The 25,564-nt window shown below is 49.4% G+C and overlaps 4 protein-coding genes across 18 annotated transcripts; 1 reads left to right on the top strand and 3 right to left on the bottom strand.

The window, feature by feature from the left end:
- Window positions 1–278: 278 nt before the first annotated feature.
- Window positions 279–8,346, bottom strand: RRP8 (ribosomal RNA processing 8). 2 transcript variants are annotated; one of them, XM_005578782.5, is made up of 7 exons: window positions 8,139–8,346; window positions 6,600–6,963; window positions 5,897–6,350; window positions 5,674–5,803; window positions 5,417–5,523; window positions 5,234–5,330; window positions 279–5,013 (listed from the first exon to the last, which is right to left on the bottom strand). In XM_005578782.5, the coding sequence occupies exons 1-7, from the start codon at window positions 8,235–8,237 to the stop codon at window positions 4,894–4,896; spliced, it is 1,371 nt and encodes a 456-aa protein (XP_005578839.3). In that variant the 5' UTR covers window positions 8,238–8,346; the 3' UTR covers window positions 279–4,893. The 2 variants fall into 2 exon arrangements, with proteins under 2 accessions (XP_005578839.3, XP_073870589.1); XM_074014488.1 differs by lacking the exon at window positions 6,600–6,963 and having other exon boundaries at window positions 4,446–5,013.
- A 134-nt stretch (window positions 8,347–8,480) lies between these two features.
- Window positions 8,481–15,574, top strand: ILK (integrin linked kinase). 12 transcript variants are annotated; one of them, XM_074014495.1, is made up of 15 exons: window positions 8,481–8,557; window positions 8,991–9,125; window positions 10,271–10,352; window positions 10,609–10,948; window positions 12,759–12,924; window positions 13,104–13,199; window positions 13,398–13,494; window positions 13,585–13,668; window positions 13,772–13,857; window positions 14,000–14,109; window positions 14,213–14,340; window positions 14,432–14,553; window positions 14,640–14,739; window positions 14,852–14,982; window positions 15,166–15,574. In XM_074014495.1, the coding sequence occupies exons 5-15, from the start codon at window positions 12,823–12,825 to the stop codon at window positions 15,313–15,315; spliced, it is 1,206 nt and encodes a 401-aa protein (XP_073870596.1). In that variant the 5' UTR covers window positions 8,481–8,557; window positions 8,991–9,125; window positions 10,271–10,352; window positions 10,609–10,948; window positions 12,759–12,822; the 3' UTR covers window positions 15,316–15,574. The 12 variants fall into 12 exon arrangements, with proteins under 12 accessions (XP_073870596.1, XP_073870592.1, XP_045227365.1 ...); XM_074014491.1 differs by lacking the exon at window positions 10,609–10,948 and adding an exon at window positions 9,618–9,708; XM_045371430.3 differs by lacking the exon at window positions 10,609–10,948 and adding an exon at window positions 9,618–9,708 and having other exon boundaries at window positions 8,481–8,639.
- On the bottom strand, window positions 15,546–16,921 carry TAF10 (TATA-box binding protein associated factor 10). Of its 2 annotated transcripts, none has more exons than XM_005578780.4 (5): window positions 16,650–16,921; window positions 16,372–16,526; window positions 16,092–16,156; window positions 15,893–16,007; window positions 15,546–15,715 (listed from the first exon to the last, which is right to left on the bottom strand). In XM_005578780.4, exons 1-5 carry the CDS (start codon window positions 16,894–16,896, stop codon window positions 15,626–15,628), a joined length of 672 nt encoding a protein of 223 aa, XP_005578837.1. In that variant the 5' UTR covers window positions 16,897–16,921; the 3' UTR covers window positions 15,546–15,625. The 2 variants fall into 2 exon arrangements, with proteins under 2 accessions (XP_005578837.1, XP_005578838.1); XM_005578781.4 differs by having other exon boundaries at window positions 16,665–16,921.
- A 555-nt stretch (window positions 16,922–17,476) lies between these two features.
- On the bottom strand, window positions 17,477–24,127 carry TPP1 (tripeptidyl peptidase 1). 2 transcript variants are annotated; one of them, XM_045371428.2, is made up of 13 exons: window positions 24,089–24,127; window positions 23,901–23,972; window positions 23,481–23,620; window positions 22,328–22,478; window positions 22,003–22,130; window positions 21,677–21,855; window positions 21,385–21,583; window positions 21,044–21,232; window positions 20,723–20,792; window positions 20,160–20,280; window positions 19,889–20,047; window positions 19,584–19,709; window positions 17,477–19,404 (listed from the first exon to the last, which is right to left on the bottom strand). In XM_045371428.2, the coding sequence occupies exons 1-13, from the start codon at window positions 24,103–24,105 to the stop codon at window positions 19,264–19,266; spliced, it is 1,692 nt and encodes a 563-aa protein (XP_045227363.2). In that variant the 5' UTR covers window positions 24,106–24,127; the 3' UTR covers window positions 17,477–19,263. The 2 variants fall into 2 exon arrangements, with proteins under 2 accessions (XP_045227363.2, XP_065384719.1); XM_065528647.1 differs by lacking the exons at window positions 22,003–22,130; window positions 22,328–22,478.
- Between the last annotated feature and the right edge of the window lie 1,437 nt (window positions 24,128–25,564).

The following is a 25,564-nucleotide window of genomic DNA, read 5'->3' as shown; positions in this document are numbered from 1 at the left end:
CTTAGGACATTCTTTAGTGGGATTTGTTTTTCCGGTCACAGACACAATGACTGATTTTAAGAGTATCTCAACTCCCTATTGGGAGTATATGTTTTCCCCTGATTTGAAATTCATGGGACAAATAGAAAGTGTTGACTGGCATCTAGCAAGATAATTAAATATTTGAAACACCCTGAAGGAAACAAAGAGGGTATTGTGGTCAAGAGTAAGGTGGACAGGATACCATAGAAGATATATCCAGTGTATATAATAACTGCTAAAACACCCTCAAAACTCACGAGCAGAATGTAATCAGGTTTATTTTCTTGTTCAAAGTCCAACATGGATGTTCTTGGTCAAGTAGCTGTTACGGTCTAAATAGTAACTCAGATATTCAGACTTCTTCTATGCTATGACTCCAACACTGTCAAAACATGTGCTTCAAGGTTACCTTGAAGAGGAAGGAGGAAGAGAATATGGAAACGGCTCAGCCACCCTTTAACTGCCTTGGTCTAGTATTGAAACATCACTTCCACTCGTTTTCCACTGGTGAGAACTGCTCACACATACCTAGATGCATGGAACTGGGAAACGCAGTTTACCTGTGTCCACAAAGAGGACATTTCGGTGAGCATCTGGCCAGTTTCTTCCACAGAAGCAAAGGTAATAGTGGTATGAAGGAAGATGAAAATGAGCTCACTGGGGAAACAGTATTCAAGGAAGATGGAGCACGTGCAAAGACTCTCAGTACAAACAGTTTGGAAAGCTTGAGGAATAAAAAGCAAGTCTGTGTGGCTGGAGTTTTGTGAAAGGGGAGGAGTGGGTTAAGATGCAGATGGTGATGGTGATGGAGGCCTGGGCAAGATCACACAGGGCCTGAAGAGTTTGTCTTTTGTTCTCGAGGCAGTGAGAATCCATTGAAGGACTTTAAGCAGAGAAGTGACATAAGCTGATTTGCATTTTAAAAAGATCACATGGCTGTGTGGAAAATTACTTGCTTTGGGGACAGGAGTAGAAGCAATTAGACCAGTAAGGCAGTTACTGCAGGAGTTGGGTATCCTAAAACCAGATGGCTGGTCAGAGAATTCACCTGGATGAGAATTCACCTGGAAGGAGGATGACTTACGGATGAAAGGTTCTAATTACTGGTATCTGTGAAAAGCTGTAGAGAGTTTTGTGCAATTACATAAATGGTTGGGTTTGGAGCTGAGCGATGTCTCTGCCAAGATCATGTTGTTTATTTTAGAACTGTGTTCCCTTAGGACTATATTATGGGAACAGAAGCTGGAGCACACCAGTAACTGCAGAAGCAGTAACTAGTTATTCGGAGAACTCTAAAAGGGATGCTGAACAAGCATGAGGCACGGATAACCAAACCCAATTTTATTCTTGTCTCTTACCACCCCTCCAAATTTTAATCACTGGGAGGTACTCTCCCTGCTATGGAGAAAAGTTGCAGCTAGGTTGTGATGTTCTTGATAGTCCTGTGATCAGTTTAAGGAGCAAGCATCTCAATTAGAATGTCTAATCCTGTGTAACAATAATCTGCACCTGTTGCAGGTTTAAATCTTTTTTTCCCCTCCCAGCTCTGCCCCAGTTAAGTCTAGAAGCCTGCACTGGGAAAGGGAGGAGGGATTGGTATGCTCTTTGCTCTCCTCAGCTCCTCTCTACCTAATCACTGCTGATTGTTCTGGGCCCAAGTGATGAGGAGAGGTAAGGAGATAAATCAGTCTGGCCTGACTGGGTATTTCTGTGCCCTGTGGGCCTGGAAGATACTTCCTCTCCCCCATTCTCACTCTCAAATGATAAATTGGCTTCCTGCTTCCTGAAAAAAAAAAAAAAAATCAAAGCAACCAGAAATGAACTTCTGGGGCCCTATCAGGAACTCCGGAAGAGGGTTTTCACAATGGAGCAACCTCTTACCACTCCCATTTACCTCAAACACGCCCTCCACATCACTCAGCAATCCTTACCCCACTACATTCTAAGTTCTCTCTCATCTCAACAGCACTCGACAGCTAACAACCTGCCCATCCTCCCATATTAAAAAAAAAAAAATCGGCTGGGCGTGGTGGCTCACGCCTGTAATCTCAGAACTTTGGGAGGCTGAGGCAGGCCGATCACTTGAGGTCAGGAGTTCGAGACCAGCCTGGCCAACATGGTGAAAACCCGTCTTTACTAAAAATACAAAAATTAGCTGGGCATGGTGACTTCAGCCTGTATTCCCAGCTACTCGGGAGGCTGACGCAGGAGAATCGCTTGAACCAGGAGGCAGAGGTTTCAGTGACCCAAGATCATGCCACTGCATTCTAGCCTGGGCCACAGAGCAAGACTCTGTCTTAAAAAAAATAATAACAATAACTCTCCTGGTTTTACTCCTACATCTCTGGGTGAACCTTCTCCTCTTCCATCACCTTTACTGGTTCATTTTCCTTTATCCATCCATGACAGGTTCCTCATTTTATTCTGAGCCATTTTCTCTTCTTATTGTCTTACCCTGAATATCTCATCTATTCTGACTTTAATTACCACGTCTAGGCTGCTGATTCCCAGACCCCTAGTACAGATCTCACGCATGTCCCACTTCTTGAAATCCAACACTCTGAATGGCATCACCAGCCTACCCACAGTTGCTCAAGCCAGAACCCTGGAACTTACTTCAGATTCCTCTCTTACCATCCTCGGCATCCCACCAATTCTACCTAATGAAGTTCTCCTGTCTGCCTACTTCTTCCATCATGACTAGTCAACAGTGCCCTCATCTTGTGCCCTAGAACCTGGGTTTCTATAACACCCCTGTTCTCATCCATCCCACTCAGCTGGACCCTGTCATTCCTTATCTCTCCCTAGGGGAATAAGTACACTGGCTATATCTCAAATGACAAGCTTTGGGAATATAAAGATGAATACGGCTTGAGAAAACTACAGCCAAATGCACAAACGAATCACAATGCAATATTTAGAAGCTGAAGTAGCACTCTTCACATAGTACTTTGAGAGTACAGATGAAGAATTGATTTTGCTTTGGGAGTAGAATAGGAAACAACTAGGTTATTTGGAAAGGTGAGCAAATTGCCAGTCAGATGAGTATTCAGCAGAAAGAACAGTATGTGTAGAGGCACTGTGCAGTGCCTGTTTAATGATTCACAGCCCAGCCTCCAAACATGCCCTCTGGCCTACAGCCTGTTTCAAAACCTCCATCCCCTTATTAAAGGCATTCAACTGGCTTTAGGGCCATAGAACCTATGATCTCCCGAGGGGTACTGTCAGGTATTCCTGGAAGCAAGTACAAGAGGCCATATCTTTACACCTAGACACATGGCAGATATCTTTTCGGGGAGGCCTAGAATCTATCATTCAAACTCACCTTCCCTCAGCACCTTGCTTTTAGCTTTCCCAGGACATGCTGATCTGATTCCACTGCAAGGCAGAAACAATGGACAGACTCTTCCACCAATGAACAGCCCAATGCCCCGAACCCCACACGGCATCAACAAGTTGTTTACGAACAGAGACCCAGCTCCCTCACTACCCCTCTAAGGACAGAAGCTCAGAATCTATTAAGAGTCATTAAATAGCCTATGAAGTAAGCCTGCTGAAAGGCCTAGCCTCTCCCAGAGGCTTCCTTAGTCAACAAATCCATTCTTTACCCCTCAGCCTCCAACTAGCCTAGGGAACATCTTCAAAAAACAATAAGGCTTACAACATATAATAGTCATAGCTAGTTTACTGAGCACCTCCTATGTTCCCAGCCCTGGCTACAAATTTCCCCAGTTAATCCACACAACCACCTTGCAAGACAGAAATTCTACCATTTTCCAAATGAGGAATGTGATACACAGAGATTAAATGACTTTAAGTGCCTCTAGGTAGCAGGCCAGGAATTAAATCCAGGTCTACCTGATTCCAAAAATCCGTGCTCTCAGCCATAAACATTCCAAAGTCCCACAGGATAATACGTGTTGGGAGTGCCTTGATGCTATATGGTTCCAAAGATGGAGATGAGGGGAGAGGGGAAAGATAAACCACTAGAAATGCTCAGTACAGGGACATCCAAACAGTCTCAAGTTAGTGGCTCAGACTGACGTGTTGAGCCAGGATGTTGGCGGACTACCAGTTGCCTCAGAGTCAAGCAGCAACAGCTGCCTGTCTGCAACCTTAAAGGCCTGGGCAAACTGAAGCTGAAGGAGCAGAAACTATGAGTGAGCAGAGGAAGCTTATCTGTAGACAGATCAGATGACAGCAGAGTGGAGATAGCAGGACAGAAAGGCCATGTGGCTTCTTACTTGGAAAGAGAAGCCAAACCTAAAGATGCCTTGAATTCCAAACCATCTAATTTTCATGACACCTAAAGTGTCATGAAACAGACAGATATCCCCATGTTCTCACAATAAACTCTTTATCGTTTAGCTAGCCCCAGTGACTTTATGCATATTATAACCAAGAAGGCTTCAGGACAGCAAGTCTGAGAGGTTTTTTTTTTTTTTTTTTGAGACAAAGTCTCGCTCTGTCACCCAGGCTGGAGTGCAGTGGCTCAATCTCAGCTCACTGCAAGCTCTGCTTCCCAGGTTCACGCCATTCTCCTGCCTCAGCCTCCCAAATAGTTGGGACTACAGGCGCCCGCCACCAAGCCCGGCTAATTTTTGTTATTTTCAGTAGAGACGGGGTTTCACCATGTTACCCAGGAGGATGGTCTTGATCTCCTGACCTCGTGATCCACCTGCCTTGGCCTCCCAAAGTGCTGGGATTACAGGCATGAGCCAACGTGCCCGGCTGAGTCAGAGGTTTTATCACACTTTGTCCTCGGGGTCCACCAGGAACCAGGTCTTGGCTTATAGCCAGGCTGGAAGTAGTCTTCACAGTTCTGAGCCTGGAGTTTGAGCTCTGCCTCCCCTTTCAAGGAAGATCCAGAGGTCACCTGCGCTTGTAGAGACATGGATGAAGCTTCAGGCCTGAAAGTTGAGCCTTGGGTCCTACCTGAGGGGGCCCAGTCTTTTGGAAATCAAACAGGAAGAAATGGCTGTTGGTCAGGTCCTAGGGGCAGAAAAGACCCAGTGAGAACCAAATCCTCATCCCAACTCCTTAAAACACCTCCCTCTATGTACTGCCTCTGCTCAGAAAGCTTCCCAGGGCTCCCACCTCCGTTGGGGAGCAAAATGTCTGTTCCTGTGCATGAAGCCTCCTTTCTGAACACCAGTATCCTGAAAAGGGCCACATGAGACAAAAACAGGTATAGACTTCTTGGGGTCCTCACCTTGGAGACAATCTTGAAGCCCAGCTTGGTCACAGCCCGAAGAAAGGTCCGAACATCCTCAAAGCGGCTGCTGACCTCAGCCACTTTCAGGAGACCCCTGAGAAGGACAGAAAGTTCTGTGTAAATGCACAGACCCATGCATGCACACATACATACATACATCTGTGTCCTGGGGGCTCTTACCCTGGCTTCAGTACTCGATTTGCCTCCTCTAAGAAGTCCCTGATGTTGGTTCCCATCAGTGAAAGGCAAAACACAGCCACATCCACAGACTCATCCTCCAGAGGAACCTGTGGAGAGTGAGAGTCTTGTATATAGCACACAGTGCAGAAGAAGAAAGCCAGCACTGAGACACCAGGATGGGAAAGGGGAAGGAAGGGTTAGAGATTAGCATACGGAGGTTGGGCCTAGAGCACAAGCCAGATAACATATAAGTTTACCTGGGCCATGTCACACACAGTGACCCGAGGATCCAGAGAAGCCAAGTCAAAGCAATGCACAGGGTTCCGGATGCTTGAAGCCAAGCGGCAATCTCCACAGCCGAAGTCAGCCACCACTAGGGATGCAGGCCTGAGAGTGGAAGGCAAGGGTCACATATTGGTCTGATCTGAGCCTATTACTGACCCACCACATGGCTTCTCACAGTGCCTGACCCCCATTCACCGCTGGCGAAGATCCCTGGCGATGCCGTCCACTGGCTGCAGTGGCCACTTCTTCACCTGGCTCTGGAAGCCGCGGTGGTAGACAAGAAAAGCCTCAGGGTCTTCCTGGAAGAGACGCTGTGCAGCACTGCTGGGCCCTGAGTACAGCTGTTCATTGAGGTAGCGAAATCGGGCGCCATCCAGCCGCTGTGCCATGCGGGCTCGCAAATCCGCTGCCCGAGCCTCATGGCTGTCTGTCCTGGAAACAGCAGGCACCTCTGTCTTCTCTGTGGGGGCCTCAGCTGGAGCCTGGCCTGGCACCTGAGGTGGCCGAAACTTGTTCTTATGTCTTCTTTTGTTCTTTTGCCGGTTCCGCCACTGCTTGCGGCTTAATGTACGAGGGGGTTTAGGGGAAATGGACCCAGGGCTTTGCTTCGGTGGATCATTTGTAGTACTACCCTTCCAGGCTTTGGGACCTGCAGGGAGGGAGATGGGAAGGTGCACCTGAGGCAAAATCTCTTACATTCAGGTCATGGCAAGTCATCCCAGCCATACCTCTGTCTTTGAAACAGTGACTGTGGCCTGCATAAAAGTACTTCTTATTGCCTGAGTACACCATTAACCTCAATCCTAATGGCAGTCAATAACCTCTGTTGTATGTAGAATCAGTTGACCTACTCCCTACCCCCGCCCCGACACACAGACATATACACATCCAATGGTACCTGTTTGGTCAACACCATCCAGGTGCTGAGCTGAATTTATAGGGGCATGTTTCTGGCACTTCCTCTTTCTTTTCTCTTTTTCAGCAGAGTCACTGCCAACAAGAAACTGTTTGTGGCATTTCTTCTTCCTTTCCACTTCTTCCTCAGAGTCACTGCAAGGTGGGCCCTGTTTTTCACATTTCTTCCTCCCTTTCTTCCCTACTTCAACAGAGGCACTGGCAAACGATGCCTTTTGGGGGCATTTCTTCTTCCTTTCCTCCTCGTCCTCCTCAGAGTCACTGCTAGGTAGGCTGGGGGGATGCTGGGAAAGAGATGCTGCCTCTAGGGCCCGTAATGTGGCCAAGAGCTGGCGGCACTTGGAGCCCTGGGGGAAAACAAGGGGTGACAGTGGGCCTAAAGAGAATGGATGAGGCCTGGAGAATAAGAAGGGAGAGATGTCGACCTGATTCAGACTAGCAGAAGCAGCTGAATTCTTCCCAGTCAAGCCTGCCAGAACCCAGAAGAACTTTCACGTCACCACCCCAACTTCTGGGAAGCTGGAGAGCAGAGAAACCACCTATCCCACTTTCTTCAATGTGTAAATGAGTTAATAGAGGTTTTCCCAAAGGAAAGTGCTAAGGCCACAAGCAACAAGACCAAGGCCAGAGACCAGGAGTTCCAACCCTTCACCTTGAGCTTTTGCCTCCAGTTGATACATTCCCAAAAGAGGTAAGGAGGTTTCTGAACAGGAGGTACATGATCACACACGTATATTAAATATTTAACATGTCTCTAGCTGCAGTGTAGAAAAAAAACGGAAGGGGAGAAATTGCAGAGAGGCCAGCGGCTTGGACAATGGTAATGGGGCTAGGGGATGAAAAAAGAGGAAACAAAGTAGGTCGATTCCAAGTTGGAGGCAGACTGAAGCCTAAGAAAAGCCTGAGGAAGTACGGCCCTCACATCTGAGAGGCTCAAAGGAGAAGGTGTACTGTCGAGAAGGCTGATTCTGTGTTGCAGTCCTACTGGGTAATCCTAGGCCAGGCACTTACCTTGATTCTAAGTTTCCCACACCCTCCCTTGAACAATGATACTGACAACTCTTACTTTCTCCAATCCATCCTCCACACTGTAACCAATGACCCTTTCAAAATACAAATCTGAAGAAATAATTCCATTGCTTAAAACCTTTCATTGGCTTCTAATATATGCAAAACTTCTAATCTACCTCTTGAACTTGAACAGCATCCCTTCTCATTTACTCTGTATTCCAACCACAAGGATCACTTGTGTGTGTGACTCTAACAGAACATGCTGTCTTGCCCCAGGGCCCTTGTACGTACTTTTCCCTGTCTGAAGAACCCTCTTCGCTTCCCCAGCTTCTACTCAACAACTCTCTCTGACCCAACGTCAGTTTCTTTTGGAAATTCTCGGATCTTTAGATCAGGACTCGCCCTCAACGGTGCCACAGGTGTCCCTCCCTGCAATACACACAGCGCTGGGATCCACCAGCGTCTGCTTCGCGGCCTAAAACAGCTCCCATCGCCTCTGAGGGTCACTCACTTTGTTTTGCAAGGCGGCCGCAGGAGGAGGTCGTGAGATTACGGGCCCGAGGCCCGCGGCTACTGGGGCCGCCGAGGCCCACTCAGGCTCTTCGAACATGAGGGACCGGAGGGCAGGGTCGCGGAGTCCCCGATCTTCTCCACGTGCAGAGCTCTTCTCTGGGAGTCGCAGCGCTCAGACCCGCCAGAACGGAGCCGGAAACCAAAGCGTGACAGCCAGGGGTTGCTAGAGCGGCCGGCGCAGCGCAGCGAACCATCGAGTTCAGCCAGCCGCGGCTAGAAGGGCACGGAGGCGGTGGGAGGGGAGGGACGGAGGCCCGCGCTGCCCAAGAGCACCAGGGGCGGGGCGGGGCCGGCGTCGGGCTGCGGGCGCGGCCGGACGGGAGTTCCCCGGAGAAGGAGCCTGCAGCCCGAGTCCCGGTGAGTGCGAGAGGACCCGCGCCCCCTGCCCACGACTAGGGGTCCTGCCAACCTGTCACCCCTCACTTCTCCTGAGTTCCAAGTAAGGAACGGAGCCAACCCTGGGGAGGACCCCCAGCCCCCTCCCCCAGCGTATACGGATCCTGAACCTCCCCACTTCCCCCAACTCTATTCGCGGATAGGGTCTAGTTGCCTACTCTCGGACATCCGTTCAGGAGACACTACCTCTTAGGAGACACTACCTGCCTCCCCTGACCCCCCTTTACCTCGCGCCTAGAGGACACAGCCGGGCATCATCCCGCAGCCACAAACTCCTTCACAGACCCCCAATAGCCGGGGACGCAGCTCAGGCCCCTTACCCCCAACACAAACACTTCTCTCCTGTGGAGGATAAAGCTTGGGATTCATCCTCCTTCCCTGGATCACCCCACAGTCCTCAGGCTACCCTAATCCAGGGGACTCGGCGCCGGGACGCTGCTATGGACGACATTTTCACTCAGTGCCGGGAGGGCAACGCAGTCGCCGTTCGCCTGTGGCTGGACAACACGGAGAACGATCTCAACCAGGGGTGAGCTGAAGCGGTTGGTGGATGAGAGGAAGGCTAGATATCTCTTGGCTACGTGGAGTGGAGTGCTCATGTCTGGTGGGGGCGGTTGCCTTTGCTAGCCAGTGTAATGAGTGCTAAGCACAGCCTGTGGGGGGCAGAGGGTCTTCACAGAGGACGCAGTTTGAGCTGAATCTTGACTGCTGAATGAGAGTTTCACAGGCAGAGGCTGCAGAGAGCTTTCCAGCCTCAGTAAACTGCATGGGCAAAGACTAGGAGGCAAGGCACAGAGCAGAGAGAACAGGAAATTGTCTGGAGTTCCATATAGCTGGAGGATAGATGATCTCTGTGGGTCGGAGCATTGGGTACAAGAGGAGAAGAACAGGACATAAGACTGTAGAGGTCTGCAAGGATCAGCCAGATCATGCAAGCATATTTAGGCTATAAGAAGGTCTTTATTTTAAAAGCAAGGTTTTAAAGCTGTGTAGTGACATAATGAGATTGTCCATTTTTCAGTATCATCTTGGATGCTTTGTGAAGAGCAGGTGGAAAGGAGGCAGTTGCCTAGTTCATCGTAGAAGTAATGATGTCTTGGACTAGAATTAGGGTGAGTGAAAAAGAGAAGTGATCAAATTCCAGAAGTCTTTAGGACAAAGAATTGTGGAACTTGGTGGGGAGTGAGTAAGGGCAAAGATGAGGACCAGGGTTCTGGCTTGGGAACTTGGATAGATGGTGGCTGTTTTTACTGAGATGGAGAAAACTGGAGGATGAGGCATTCTATTTTGGACGTGTTAAAGTTAAGGTGACAATGCAGCAAGGTAGAAATGTTGAGTGTGTTGTTGGTTACGCAGATTTGCAATTCAGGAGAGGAATCTGACTTGGAGATAACAGATTTGAGAGCTATCAGCATATAGATGATACTTGAAGCCATGGGTGTGAAGGAGAATGTCTCAGGAGAGTGGAAGGCAAGAGGTCAGGAGACAGGAAGCCTGCACGACTGAAAAGGAGCAGCTGTAAGTTGAAAAAGAAATAGGAAAATGTGTCAGTAAAGCTTAGAGAATGTTTTAATGAAGGGGAGGTGGTCAACAGCAGTTCAGGCTACTGAGAGATCAAAGAACATTAATATTTTAAAGTAGCCATTGAATTTACAATTGGGATTTTTTTTTTAGGTTCAGGGGTACATGTGCAGGTTTGTTATATGGATAAACTCGTGTCATGGAGATTTGTTGTACAGATCATTTCATCACCCAGGTATTAAGCCATAGTACCTATTAGTTGTTTTTCCTGATCCTCTCCCTCTTCCTATCCACCCCACTCTCGTAGGCCCCAGCGTCTGTTGTTCCCCTCAATGTGCAGTTAGGATGTATTTGATGATCTGTGAGTATTGTTTCAGAATAATGGGTGAAGAAATCAGACTACACTGGGTTCCTTCATTTAAGAGACTATGATGAACACCTTCTGTGCTGGGTGCTAGAGTCCAGAATCTGACATAATCTCTGCTCTCAAGACAGCAGATTTGTGGCAGATTGAAAAGTAGACCAGTTGCGGTGGCTCATGCCTGTAATCCCAGCACTTTGGGAGGCCGAGGTGGGTGGATCACAAGGTCAGGAGTTCGAGACCAGCCTGACCAACATATTGAAACCCTGTCTCTACTAAAAATACAAAAATTAGCTAGGTGTGGTGGTGTGCGCCTGTAATCCCAGCTACTTGGGAGGCTAAGCCAGGAGAATCGCTTGAACCTGGAAGCAGAGGCTGCAGTGAGCCAAGATCGTGCCACTGCACTCCAGCCTGGGCCACAGAGCAAGACTGTCTCAAAAAAAAAAAAAAAAAAAAAGAAAAGTTGAGAGGTAAGCAAATAGTGAAAGGGAATGTAGACCAGTTCTACAAGGTTGGCTGAGATAGGAAGGCAAGAAGAGCAGTAATGATGGTGACTCAGGGTGGCAGATTCAAATTCTTTATTTTTTAAGATTGGTAGAGTTTAGTTTTTAGGTTTGACAAGTCAGGATCACCTGTCATCTTAGTCTAGACTTCACTGGTTCCCATTAGGTTCTACACTATTTATCTTTAATACTTTGCAAAGTCATTTGTTCCATTTTTCACATAATTCTCAAAGGGTACCCTGATAAAGACAGTAAGCACTGTTACTATTTTGTTGATGAGGAAATACAGGCTTAGGCAGTTGTCCAGTTGACCTAGCATCTAGGAAGACTCTAGGAAGATGTTGCCAGAAGGAAAAGGGGTGGCATTAATGAAACTGGATGGTTGTGGTGCTTGTTTGAGGGGTAAAGTATGGGGGCCTAAGTTGGCTGTATGCTGGATATGAAGAAGGGGTTAATTCCTAGCAGGATTCCTTGTGATAAAAGTCCAGGCCCTGAGGTGGCAGGCAGCTTGATAGTGAACAGAACCCTTGTGCCCATACTTTTGCCCCCAGAGTTTGGCCTGCCCAGTACTGGAAGCTGATAAGTCAGGGCACAAATTAAAGGTCTAGGAGGCAAGACCAGCTGATAAACAGTGGGTGTAATGCTTCCTGGGGATATCCCACCTCTAGGGAAAGCTTTTGGCTATTTCTGTGTTAGCAGATGCCAGCAAGTTGTGGAGGAAAATGATTAAGTAAAAGGCCACACCCCCAACCCCTTCAGCTGTAGGGGCATCTGGATGGCCAGACCCCTCATCAGCTCCAGGCCTTGCCTAGAGTCGCACACAGGAAGTGACCACAGCACTAAGGCATCCGGAGGCTGCTGGCCCAGACCACGGACCGCCCTCTGCTCCACCCCTTGAATCTGCAGCCCCGAACTAGAGGGAATTTCCTTTTATGGCCCCAGGCTGTCAGGCAGGCTCAGCTCCAAACCAATTGTTTTGTTTTGTTTGTATACTTATTTTACTTTATAAAATACATATCTCTTGGAAAAGAAAAAAATAAGGTATCGTTTTCATCCCAAAACAGCCATTCTCATTTTCTTCTGTTTTCTGTGCACAGGATTGCTAAGTAGGGGAATCCTGCTTTGCATGGTGGTTTGTTATCTACCTCATCAGTAGTCAAAAGGATTTCTCCTTTTCAATATAAACCCTTCCAAAACATCATTTAAATTCCATTCCATTTTTAGATGTTAGTTTCAGTACCAGAGGCAAATAGTAAGTTTGTTCCCTCTCTTATAAGTTGTGGCCTGCTTTGTCCAAGACACCCTTCTTCCCCACTAACATGCACCGAACAGCTGCTGTCAATCCATTCCCTCACAAAACTTAAAATCTAACAGACAAGACAGTCCACTAACAGATTTTTACAATCCAGTGCGACAAGTGCTGAAGTAGGGGGATATATAAGATGTGGTGGAAAACAGAAAGAACCAATAGATGTTGCAGAAGGGGTGCAGGAGAAACCAGGGGAAGAGCGCTACCACCTAATGAAATGAGATGTGGGATATGGTGAAGATAACAAAATTTTTTATAGAGGTCGTTGAGGTATGTAGGTGGTCGGTTTGGTTTGAAGCTCAAGGGAAGGTCCAAAATGGACAGTTTTGGGAGTTGCTGGCATGAATGAGAATCAAAGTCCTAGAGAGGTAAGCCTTCCCAGAGAGTATGTAATTATCAGTTTTTCAGGAATCAAAACCTTTGCCCCATCCCACCTCCAGCTCAATGACCATTGCCCCTTCCTCAAAGGGACGATCATGGCTTCTCCCCCTTGCACTGGGCCTGCCGAGAGGGCCGCTCTGCTGTGGTTGAGATGTTGATCATGCGGGGGGCACGGATCAATGTAATGAACCGTGGGGATGACACCCCCCTGCATCTGGCAGCCAGTCATGGACACCGTGATATTGTACAGAAGGTACGTACAAACCCTTTCATCTTCCACATCACATACATGCCATGAGGGTCAGTCACAGGCACTGTAACATACAGCAGAAAGTATGTGTACTCTTCCCCCTTTTCCCGTGCCCTGACACCAGTATCTCATTTGAGGCTGACTGTACCTTCTGCCTCTTTTTGTCTGGCCATGGGGTCCAGCTATTGCAGTACAAGGCAGACATCAATGCAGTGAATGAACATGGGAATGTGCCCCTGCACTATGCCTGTTTTTGGGGACAAGACCAAGTGGCAGAGGTGAGTACTCAGCCCTCAAGTCCTGAGATGGGTAGGAAGTAAAGTCAGCCTGGGTGGGAGATTTTGGAACCCTCAACCCATTCTGTCAGTACTACTGACACTCACAGGATTAAGTACTACATTTGTGCATTCATGGTTGGTTCATTGACTGCCAGTGAGGCAGCAGTGGCTCTCATCATAATGGCCTTTTCATTCCAGGACCTGGTGGCAAATGGGGCCCTTGTCAGCATCTGTAACAAGTATGGAGAGATGCCTGTGGACAAAGCCAAGGCACCCCTGAGAGAGCTTCTCCGAGGTCCATCTCCCCACCCCCTAGCTTGTCTCTTGTCCCTTCCCACCTCTCTTCTCCCTCTGTACCACAGCTCACGTTGGTTTTCTTCCCTAGAGCGGGCAGAGAAGATGGGCCAGAATCTCAACCGTATTCCATACAAGGACACATTCTGGAAGGGGACCACCCGCACTCGGCCCCGTGAGTCACCACTGTGGGAAGAAGGGTTGTAAAAGGAGATAATCCTGGCCTCTTAGGGCTGGGTTAGGGTGAAGCTGGGTACCTGACCTGCCCACACTCTTAGGAAATGGAACCCTGAACAAACACTCTGGCATTGACTTCAAACAGCTTAACTTCCTGACGAAGCTCAACGAGAATCACTCTGGAGAGGTGACCCCTGCCCTTCTTGCCCTTCCCTCACTAAACCCCCGTAAATTACCTGCTTTGTACCTGGTTTAAGTTTTTCCTCCAGTTAGAGGGCAAGGAAGTGGTAGCAACAGTAAAAGCCTCCTAACCTCTACCTATTCTTCAGCTATGGAAGGGCCGCTGGCAGGGCAATGACATTGTCGTGAAGGTGCTGAAGGTTCGAGACTGGAGTACAAGGAAGAGCAGGGACTTCAATGAAGAGTGTCCCCGGCTCAGGTAGTGCAAGGCGTAACCTGGAAGCTGCTAGTTCCAGGGAATCCTGAATAGCACTGAAAGAGATCTTTTATACTCTGTCTCAACCACTCCCTCCCTCTTCCAGGATTTTCTCGCATCCAAATGTGCTCCCAGTGCTAGGTGCCTGTCAGTCTCCACCTGCTCCTCATCCTACTCTCATCACACACTGGATGCCATATGGATCCCTCTACAATGTACTACATGAAGGCACCAGTGAGTAGAGATGTTGAATTTTCTTGGGGAGGAAATGGGAGAGAGGGTGCATGAGCCTCTCTGAACTATTTGAACTTTTGCTTCCTCTCAGATTTCGTCGTAGACCAGAGCCAGGCTGTGAAGTTTGCTTTGGACATGGCAAGGGGCATGGCCTTCCTACACACACTAGAGCCCCTCATCCCACGACATGCGCTCAATAGCCGTAGTGTAATGGTGAGGCCACAAGCTCACTCCTGGCCCAGGCCCCAAAAGTCCTTTGCCTATCTATGACTTACCTCCTTCTGTTTTCTCTTCCTCAGATTGATGAGGACATGACTGCCCGAATTAGCATGGCTGATGTCAAGTTCTCTTTCCAATGTCCTGGTCGCATGTATGCACCTGCCTGGGTAGCCCCTGAAGGTGGGTGAAGTCATCATGTTGGGAGGTGAAAAAGGATCACCTCAGAAGTAGTGGAAGGGGGCAGAGACAGGAAAGGCCAGGGGGCCAGAACAGACAAGCCCTATCCCTCTAGCTCTGCAGAAGAAGCCTGAAGACACAAACAGACGCTCAGCAGACATGTGGAGTTTTGCAGTGCTTCTGTGGGAACTGGTGACACGGGAGGTACCCTTTGCTGATCTTTCCAATATGGAGATTGGAATGAAGGTGAGAGCAGAACAGCATACATTTGTGTTGGGGGAGTGGTTGGTTATGGTGAAAATAACTGTAGTGGGCCTGGGCTCCTCCCATATTTGTTCGGATATACAGTTATCCTGTCCCAGGGGCCAGTGGCTTCTCTCTACATGACAGACTCAAATTGTGAGGCTCAGTTTTTTCTTGTATTCACAGGTGGCATTGGAAGGCCTTCGGCCTACCATCCCACCAGGTATTTCCCCTCATGTGTGTAAGCTCATGAAGATCTGCATGAACGAAGACCCTGCAAAGCGACCCAAATTTGACATGATTGTGCCTATCCTGGAGAAGATGCAGGACAAGTAGGACCGGAAGGCCCTTGCCTGAACTCCAGAGGTGTCAGGACATGGTTGGGGGAATGTACTTCCCCAAAGCAGCAGACCTCTGGTTGCCTCCCCTGCCTCCAGTCATGGTACTACCCCAGCCATGGGGTCCATCCCCTTCCCCCATCCCTACCACTGTGGCCCCAAAAGGGGCGGGCTCAGAGCTTTGTCACTTGCCACATGGTGTCTCCCAACATGGGAGGGATCAGCCCCGCCTGTCACAATAAAGTTTATTATGAAAACAGGCTGGTGTGGGGACATGGGGACAGACAAGTACATTTAGGTTGGGTGGCTCAGGTGAAGTAGTGCGGCTTCTTCACATTGATGCCATACTCGCTGAGGGCAGGGGTCAAGTCCTCCATGGTTAAAGTATACTTGCGGTCCTGAGGGAAGAGGGAAGAGCACCAACTGAGCACAGGAATCCCACACTTCAATCCCAGATGGGTGACCCTGAGTAAGTTTTACACCTCCCCTAGGATTCAGTTTCCCCAAAGGGGTGGCAGGATAAGCTTCCACTGTTGTGGAAGGTAATTAGTGATTCAATGAGCCTCCCCTCACACCTTGCTCTTGCTCCGGGAGCTGCCGGAGGCTGTGCCCTTCATTTTGCAGTGCTGTAGGGCATCATTGGCAATATCTGAGATGAATTTCTGGGCAGCTAGGGAGATGAGCCGAATTCTAGAGAGAAAAAACTTAGATGAGAAGGAGATGGACAACACACTGCACAAGCACCCAAAACTAACCTGCCCTGGGTTTACTCACATGCGTGGGTCTGAGGCCTCAAAGCCAGCACGGTTCAGGTAGTAACCAGTCACTGCATCTGGGATCTAAGAAATCAATTAAGAGAACTGTCAGCAGAGTGGGATGAGGGTGAGGGAAATGTCGGATAGACCTGGTTATCAGGAAGCTCACGATTTGGGTGAGCAGAGGGCAAAAACAAGAGCGACTACGGAAGCAAACATCAGAGGGTGCTGAAAAGCACGGAGATGTGGCTGAAAGTTGTGACAGCAGGCTAGGTGGCCTTGTTCGGGCGGAAGCCCACCGTAGGCGTGTAATCCTCCAGCTGCATCAAGAAGTCCACCAACGGCGTGCTGGACACCACCGGCTTCACGTCTCCGTTGGCCGCGCTCGGCAGTACGTAAATCCCGTTAGACATGGCCCCTTCTGGGGGCGCCGCGCCACCCGCCGACACCGGAGCTGGAGGAGAACCAGCAAAATGAGACACAGAGGTGGGAGGCGCAGGGCCCCAGCGAGGTCTGTCTATACCCGCTGCCCTCACCCGCCGCTGGGCCCAGTCCCAGACGCTTCCCTCGCCCTCACCCGTCAGGCCCTCACCCGCCCCACGCCGCTCAGCTGGCTCCCCGGCCCGCGCCGCCAAGGGTCCCGTGCCCCCAGCAGCTGCTCCAGCCCCAGGCCCCCCTGCTGTCCCCGCGGGGCTGGCCTTGTTCTCCGCAGCGGTGCTGGCGGGCAGCGCTGCGGGAGCCGAGACCGGGGGTGCCGGGCCCGGGGCCGAGGCGGCGGAAGCCGGCGCCGCCTCGGGGTCCGCGCCGGAGCCGCTGCAGCTCATCGGGCCGGTGGGAGAGGCGGCGAACAGAGCCGCTTCCGCTTCCGCTCGCGCCGCGCACACCCCGGGGTGACGTCACGCGCCCTCGACTCGCCCCGCCTGTCACTGTTAGTGCTCTCCAGCCCGCTCCCCGCCTCCTCTGGTAGTGGGTCTGCGGGTTAGAGGAAATAGGCTGAAGGGCGGAGACCAAGCCTTGGCGAACTGCGCTGCCGTCGCCATTCCGCCCTAGCCTCTGCGGTGCTCGGTGGCGATTCCGTCGAGACTAGAAGCAGCGTGCGTCCGGGACTCTTCCGCCGCTCTGGGACACCTCATTCTGTCTGACGCTCAAGACCTTGCTTCGAGGTTTATGGGCCCTACATCCCTCGACTGCGGATTGCCTGCCTGTCTGCATCCTTTCAAGTTCCCTTATTCAGCCTTGTAAGGATTCATAGTGGATTTGGAAAGCCCCCCGCCCTTCTCCACCAACTGCCCCGAGAGGTGGGGGCAGCAGTGGGGCGGCCCACAGTGCTGCTGTAGAAGGAGGAGGGGTTTCAGCCTAAGTCGACAACGTATGCAAAAATCACAACGAGTGAAAGGCGTGAGATTTTCAATGTAGCAGATATTTAATTCTTATTTGCCAACTCCTGAGCTAGGACCTGGGAATACAAAGTTAAATAGAACACGATTCTAGTCCTCTAGGCACCAACGGTCTTGGAAAGGAAGCCAGACAAGTAAAGTGGCTATTTCAATACTATGTGGTCGTTACAATACTAGAGGTAGACACAGGGGTCGCAGTGCAAGGGAGGAAGGGCATTAACATCTGCCACCTACTTCCAGGTGCCAAGTACTCTTATCAACATTATTCCACTTTATTCCCTGGTGATTATGAAAGGCAGGTAATATTCCCACTTAACAGACGAGGAAACAGCCTCAGGGAGATAAACTTGCTTGACCCAGTCTCTCTCCCAGTCCATATCAGAACCAAGATTCAAACAGGTTTTGTTTAGAAAATCTAGGATTTTTCAGCCATAGCAAAATGAAGTAGCCTCAGGGAATCAAAACATTCACGAGAGAAGGTGACTTCTGAGCTGAATCTTGTAAGAATTCTGGAAATTAACCAGGCAGTTTGTATCAGGGGTAGTATTAAGGGGACAGAACAGCTTGAGCAAGAGTGAGAGTTCCTTGGGGTTTGGGGAGGGAGGAGGAAAAATGATTTGTTACTTAGGAACAAATAGCAACGAAGGTTTGTGAGCTATGATTGGGGGAAGAAAATAAAAAGCCTGAACTCTATCCAGTAATCCTTGAAGGGTTTTCATCCAAGTGGCCTGATGGGATTTGCATTTTACTCTGGAAGATGATTTGGGGATTGGCCGGAAGTAAGGACGCTGTACTTTTCAAGAGAATGTAGCCCTAAACTAATGTAGTAGCAGTGGGGATATAAGTGGATAAGTTCTAGATATACTTGGGAAATATCATTGGAAGGACTTGTGGACTGATAAAGATATTTAAGAGGTACGAGGTGCAGTCATTAGGACTTGTTGATTGAGGATTTGTTGATTGAAGATGCGGTGGAAAGATGACACAGATTCTGGCTTGGTTGGAAAAAGCATAGCATCATTTACCAAGAAGAAACCAGAGATGGAATTGTTTGGGTTTGGGAAGGTGGAAGATGAAATGTTGAATATCACACATCTTACATTTGAGGTATCAATCACTATTGGATAGAAAGTCTTATTTAGTGAGATGGTAATGGTTGTAGATGTCAGTGATTTGTTCCAGGGGACAATGAGTAAACTGAGAAGAGCAAAAACCTACAAATGGAGCAATGAAGGTCAGCATTCCATGAAGTAGCAGAAGCTGATGAGGGAGGAAGACAAGAGTGGTCAGAGAAGTTAAGCCATGGAAGCTAAGTAAGGAGAGGGAGTGGGCAACTATGATGGAAAGGCCATAAAGCAAAGATTGAGAAGTATGCACTGCAGGCCATTGTTTCTGGATGTCAGGGTAGGAAAGGGTAAAAGGTGAGAGTAGAGGTCTCCTTGCAGTGAATTGGGCAGTGAATATGAAGTGAAATAGTGCAGAGTCTGTACACAACCCTTTGGAAAAGCCTGATTGAAAAGAGAAAGATGAGATGCAGAGGGAGATGCATTCAAAAAAATGCTAGTTATAGCATCTTATTGAGGAATCTAAGGCAGGAGTAGGGAGACCTGAGTATAATGGAGCATGGTAGGGTTGGGAGTCAAGTCAAGCTCACAGCATTTCAGGGTTAGGCAGATAAGCTGTCTGCAGCAGTCAATAGTTGAGGGTTCAGCAGGGCTTCCAATAGGGCAGAATAAGGGACTGAACTGCCAGCTTCAGGGCAGGGGACAAGCCATCTCTCCTGATAGGAAAATGTCAGGGGTTGAGTAGAGTCTTCAGCAAAGCTGGGAAGTTGGGTGTTCCCCAGCCTGTTACAGGATCCCAGCCAGGGCCAGAGCAGAAACCCTGGCCCTCCACCTCTTCATCCAGACAGGATGCATGGCAGCCATGGGTTACCTAGGGAGGAGGCTGGCATCAGATCTGGGCCTGCTAGTACCAATACTTAAAGAGTATACCTCCTCATCCTGTATTCATATTTCAGAGGCTGTTCCATACCACCCCAACTGCCCCCAAGTCCCCCTTAGTACTCCCCATAGTTGTATGAAAATGTCCACACCCTTCCCTTCCACACTCACATCAAAGAGTCCTGCCCCATGCTGCTGGTAGAGCCTTGGGTTGAGAAAGCCAAGAGGGGGGCGGCCACTGAGGATTCTGTGCTCATTGATCAAGGATAGGAGCCCCCCAAACACTGGAGTAGAGGCCTGCAAGAGTGAAGGTGCAAGTAAAGGTCAGGGGTTCAGAGTGACTGGACTTTTTGACGGTGATGGTTTAAAGTATCAGACATCTCTAAGGAGTCAGGGGTTCTGGATGCAAGGTACTCAAGGTGTTAGGGGGTAAGGGTAGTTCCTGAGTGAGAGTTTGGAGATGGGCTGATTCTCACCGAGGTTCCGGACACCCATGGAATGGGCACTCTGTTGCTGACCACCCAGTAGCCATCAGAAAGTGCAGCCACATCTGGATAGGCACGGCCACTGGCATTGAAGTAACTGGATGGTGGAAGGTGGGGGCTAGAGCTCAGGAACTTGGCTACAGCTTCCTCCTGAAAGGCATTTTTGAGTGAGTATTGGCATGTGGCCTGCCCAGCAGTCAGCTGAACTGAGGATCCCCCATCCTCACTCTTACCCTGCATCTATGCACATAAACACATGTACCTGGTATGAAGGCCGTGGGAACACATTGCTGAAGCCACCACCACTGATATAGTCAACAATTTCATTTGTGATGAGGAAAGGTTCCTGGAAGGATGTGCCTCCCACTGTGGTGACATAGGGGCTGAGGGGAGAAGACAGCATTCAGATAGTAGGGGACCCAAGGGGACCTCCAAGATATGTGGGGAGGGGTGAGTATAGCCCAGATCTTGCTGGAGGAACTAGACTCTATGGGGAAGCATCTACATAGGATTGACTAAGAGATTTTGAGCCTTCAAGGCATGGTCCGAGGTGACTGTGCACACGTTTCTCTACAGAACATCCACCAAATCTTCCACTAAAATGCCTGGGGACTGAAGAAAAGGAACAATGGGAGCTGTATCCCACACAAGAGATTTGGGGCCTGGGACCTACAGGAAGAAGAGACAGGAGTGCAGCAACCAGGGCAGGCAAAGCTTAAGGCTGAACCACAGGAGCACATGGTGGGGTCAAGACAAAGGTTCTACATCATGAGATCACAAGTGAAAGGTGGTGGTTATACTTGAGTGGTAGGCTAGAGTACTTACCTGGAGGCAGGGAAGGTAGGGCGGAACTGGTGTCTTCCAGAGACAGACCAACACCCGGCCCCACTGTCACCTAAGAGAGACCAAGTGTAGCACTCATATTAATTGGTCAGGGCTTAGTATGTGGGTTCAGATGTCAGAGAGGAAATTTATGTGTCAGCTGTTACTGCAGGAGGTCAGAGTGTAGAGGTTAGGTCAGTGGTCCCTGTTGGAAGGTCTAAGTTCAGATTATGAGTCAGAGACCAGGCTCAGGGGTCACTGTGGGGTCAAAGCTCCCAGGTTGCAGGGGTGGAAGCGTTGTCTAAGTTTAGGGTAGGAGGTCACCTGAGGCGAAGAGCAGGGTGAGACCCCGAGCAGCAGCCTTCATGAGCTCCGTGTTGACCCGCTGGATGTAGGCACTGCTGAGGGAGTCCTCCTCATCTCCATAGCTCACAGTATGCACATGTGGCAGGGCTGACTCGTTACTGAGCAGCATGAGCCACTGCAGGAAGGGCTCCTGTCCCTCATGCCGGCCTGGATTATTATTTTTGTTTGAGGGATGGGCACAAAGATAGTCATTGGGGGTTGTCAGGATCTCTCTCCAGCTTACAGCATTCCCTTGAGGGGGCAGGGATCAATACCCATCTCCCACCCTCTTCCCCACCGTCCAGTCCTCTTGGCAGTACCAGGGCTACTGTAGACCCAGGTGGAGATGTTGGCGCCAGCACTCATCAGGTACTGCACATCTAGACTGGCCTCAATCCCGGCCCGGCCCCGGCCCTGTTGTCCAACCACACGGGTTACTGATGCCTGATGTGCAAAGTTGCCACCGAAGAGGCGCATGAACTGAGCCAGGTCTGAGTCATGGAAATACTGCTCCAGGAACTATGGAGGGAGTCAGAGCAGAGGTCGTGGGTCTGAGGGTGAGTCCCAGTGTGGCAAGGCACTGAGGACCCTGGGGCTCTTTGCTTGGCTCACCTGGGCACAGGCTTGGCTGTTATTGCTGGTGCCAGAGCCCACGTCTTGTGAGGTCAAGTTATATCGCTTACGGATCACAGAGGGGGTCACCCCCAAATGCAGGCCTACAGTCCCTGTCACCTGCGGCTCAGGACGTTGCCTCAGGGATGATGTTGGGGGAAAACGGTGCAGTCCCCCCACTGTAGGGAGAAGTCAGGCTTGAGGAGATCTTATAGACTGTAATGCCCACCTTACTACTCACCCTACCCTCAGTCTCCAAAGGCATCTAAACTTCCCCAGCCCCTGGATCTGTCTGCCCCAACCCTCATTCACCCCATAGGTGTTACCAAAGTCCACATGGGGGGCCAAGGCCTGTGGAAGCTGGTAGGGACGTGGGGACCTTACAACATGGGTCTCTGTAGGTCCTCCCACATAGTGATGAAACTCAGCCCCAGGGAGTAGCAGCTCTGCTTGCCTGGAGGTCAGAAAACAGAGGTCAGAAAGCTCAAAACAGAACAGAAGAAGCTGCCTCTGAGCATCCCTGGGCAGTCAGTCACTGTCTCCCCATGCATCAGCTCCCACCCACAAGCCCCAGCAAGCTCTCAGCTCCCTCCCATCCATCTCACTGAGGGGATGACTGGTGCCCTCCATGGAGAAATCATTTCCTCTCACCGGATGCTCAGCCAGCAAGTCAGAAAGTCCTGTGTGATCACAGAATGGCACTTCTGGGCTCCGGCTGCCAAGAGCCATTTTTGCACCGTGTGGAGGGTCAGTGGGGATGGCCTCACCAGATCAGCCACATTCTCTAGGGTCAAGTATTTTCCTGCAGGGATTCAGAAGCGGCACTTGCCCTCATTCGTTGCTTTCCCAAACTCCCCGTTTTGGACCTCGACTATGAGACATCAGGACTTCCCAAAGCCTGGATCAGGGTAAAGGAGGGTTGTGCGTGCAGGTGTAGGTTGTACTTGGGGAGCAGAAGAAGAAAAGGCTGGAGAGACTTGAAATGCCATGGCCAAGAATATGGATTTACCCTAAAGGCCAGTAAGTTGCAAATGTCACACCACAGCATGTATTGCCATGATCATGAAAATCAATGAGATTAATACATATAAATTTTCCATTTTAATCTTAAGCTTATGTCCAGTAAATGTTTTCAAATCTCTTGGCACTAGTTATCCAGTTTAGCTCAAATTTGCATACTTGTTGATTTTAAGCTTAACACGATGGTGAGTCACTGTTTCCTGCCATGCATACTAGTGTCACACTGCCCTGTCCCCAGCCTCTGCAGTTCACATGTGCACACTCCCCCTGCTGTGAAGGGCTTTAACCAGGAGAAGGAACCAATCCATTCTGACTGTTGGAGAGACTTTTGAAGCAGAGTGGGGGAGTACAGTGAGGGGTGGGGTGGAGGGAGACTGCAGATCAGCTGGGGAGCTGGGCAGTAGTCCAGGAGTGGGAATAAATGAGTTGGTAGTAACAAAGGACAGCAAGAAGTAAACTAATCCAAAGGCTCTTTGGGAGTTAGAACTGGCAGCCTTAGTATGTGAACAGAAGAAATTAGAATGGATTCAAGGGTAGGGGAAGGAACTTAAGTTGTACTAGATGCTATTTTCCCGTTTGCCTGGTAGCTAGTAAGTAGCAGAGTCAGAATTTGAGTTCATGTTTGATCATAAAGCCTATATGCTGAACCACATCCCCTTTTAGGTTTCTAGCCTGAGGAACACAAGTGTCTTGTCAGGCCCTGACATGATCACCATCCCATGCCCAACCCAGCCCTGTGTCCCTCCACTGCATCCCACATCCTGTCCTCAGTCCCAAAAGGCACCGTATTGAGGAGAGTTGGGATCTGACACAGCCTGCACCAGCTCCGAGAGTCTTTCCAGGTTCTGCTGTCTCAAGGCAAAGGTGAGACTCAGCTCTTCCTCAGGGTCCGCACGGCCCAAGGACACCCAGCCTGGGGGCAGCCTGTAGGGTCAGGGGTCAGGGACATGGCTTTGGTTAGGGTAGAGATGAAAAATATTGGTCATGGAAGGTTCCAGATTAGGAGCTGAGACCTTGGGTAGGATCCTAGGAGCAGATACAGATCACATGAGGTGAATGACAGGGGACTGAGCCTAGGAACCTAGAGATGAAACTATGGAGTGTGTACTAGGAGCTGGCATGGGGGTGAGAGAAGCTAGGACCAGGACAGTGAGAGGCAGAACAGGGTATGGGGAAGGGGGTGGTCTGTGCTAAGTCAACTCACGTTCTCCGCTGGTCGGGCTCCGGGCTGTAACTGCATTTGCCAGAGAGGATGAGGGCAAAGAGCCCTAGGAGGCTGTAAGGGCAGCAGGTGGGTTTCAGTGGGAGCTACATTGTCCTTGTGTTCCCACCCTCCCAATGTATGCTCCCCCCAACGTGATCCCTTTCTCCCCAGCCCTCTCAATTTCTCACCAGGCTTGGAGTCCCATTCTGCCCTTCCGCAGATCTGCTGTCATGTGACAGATCACATGAACCCTATAGTCCACCACCAACCCTCTGCCTAGTAACTAGTGACGGTGCTGGCTCCTCCCTTGCGTGGGTGGTCCTGAATGCTAGGCAAGGGTGGTGCCGCCACTCGGATTCTCCCCTCTGGCCAGTCAAGCGCTGAGTAAGCCCAGTGCTCCCCACCTGCAGCCTGAGCTTGGTCCCCTGGGAATCACCACAAGTGAGTAGGCTCTAGAGACCCACAGACCGGGGTTCTTCCTAGCTATATGATATCAGCAAAATAACCTCTCAGAGCCTAGGTTTCTGCATTTACAATATGGAGACTTACATAAAAGTGATCTGCCTTGAAAATATTGCAGTGAAAAAATTTTTTCCTCCTTTATGTCTCCATATTATCAATTTTGTGTTCATTTTAGGACTACATTTATGAACAGAGTAGAGCTTTTGCAAGATCAGGATCCTTTTATTCAAATCCGTTTCCAGTTTTAAGTCGCTTCCCAGGAGATCTAAAATCAGCTGGGGTCCTGTTTATTACGGGTCCCAAGGTTTTCAAGGAAATCAACTTTGTTCCAAGAGCCACGGAGGAATCTTGCATCTTGTTTAGTGGGCTCAGGTGACTAAAATGGAAACAGACCTTTGCTTCTTTCTAATGGTAACTCAAAGCCCACAAGGTCTGAGTTTACTGCTTCGAATTGGGGTCATTACAAGAAGATTTTCAATGAGAGTTAAAACCCTGAGGATTCAGTTCCCTTCCAGTCTTCTTAAGTATTTTTTTCCCCAAAAAATCCATATGGAAGATGGTGTCAGCAGTGTCATTTTAACTTCTAAAACCATTAATCCTATACTCATGTAAAATCCCTTGTTCTGACCTCAATACTTTTTAGATAGATCCCTCTACTCTTGCTGTTTTCCTACAGGCCACTGACATCCATAACCTATAGATCATATTCCCACGCTGAAGATTACGGCACTTCACTTTTCTCTCCATCCCAATTCCTGCGATCATTTGACCTAGATGATCAAATTATCTAGGTAAAAGACCCATTCAACACCCTAACCTTCCATTTCTTCATCTCATTAAACCCAAGGAGCATTACCTTCACTTCACTGAAGCAAACCAGTCCCATGGCTACACTTGGGCTTGCTATCTCTCAAAACTGCTCTACCTTTGAAATTATAATTATAGAATCCTTTCTTAGACTATAACCTTCTGTTTTTTCAAGCTATTGTTTTTCCTTACTCCTATTAATCTGACTTCCTCCTGTCCATTGATCCCTCCAGTTTCCCACTAAGCTTGGATCCTAGAGCTGTATTTACTAGCATCATGCTCAGAAACATTTCTCTTTGACCACTTTATTTTTTTTTTCTAATTTCCTCAGTCCCATGAACTTCTCAAATATTGGCCAATCGCCTTTCCCTCACAGCCTGGCTCCCCCAAAGAAT

The sequence above is a fragment of the Macaca fascicularis genome, chromosome 14 (genome assembly GCF_037993035.2).
Source record: "Macaca fascicularis isolate 582-1 chromosome 14, T2T-MFA8v1.1".
In the NCBI taxonomy this organism is placed as follows: Eukaryota; Metazoa; Chordata; class Mammalia; order Primates; family Cercopithecidae; genus Macaca; species Macaca fascicularis.
This window is presented reverse-complemented; position numbering and strand designations above follow the sequence as displayed.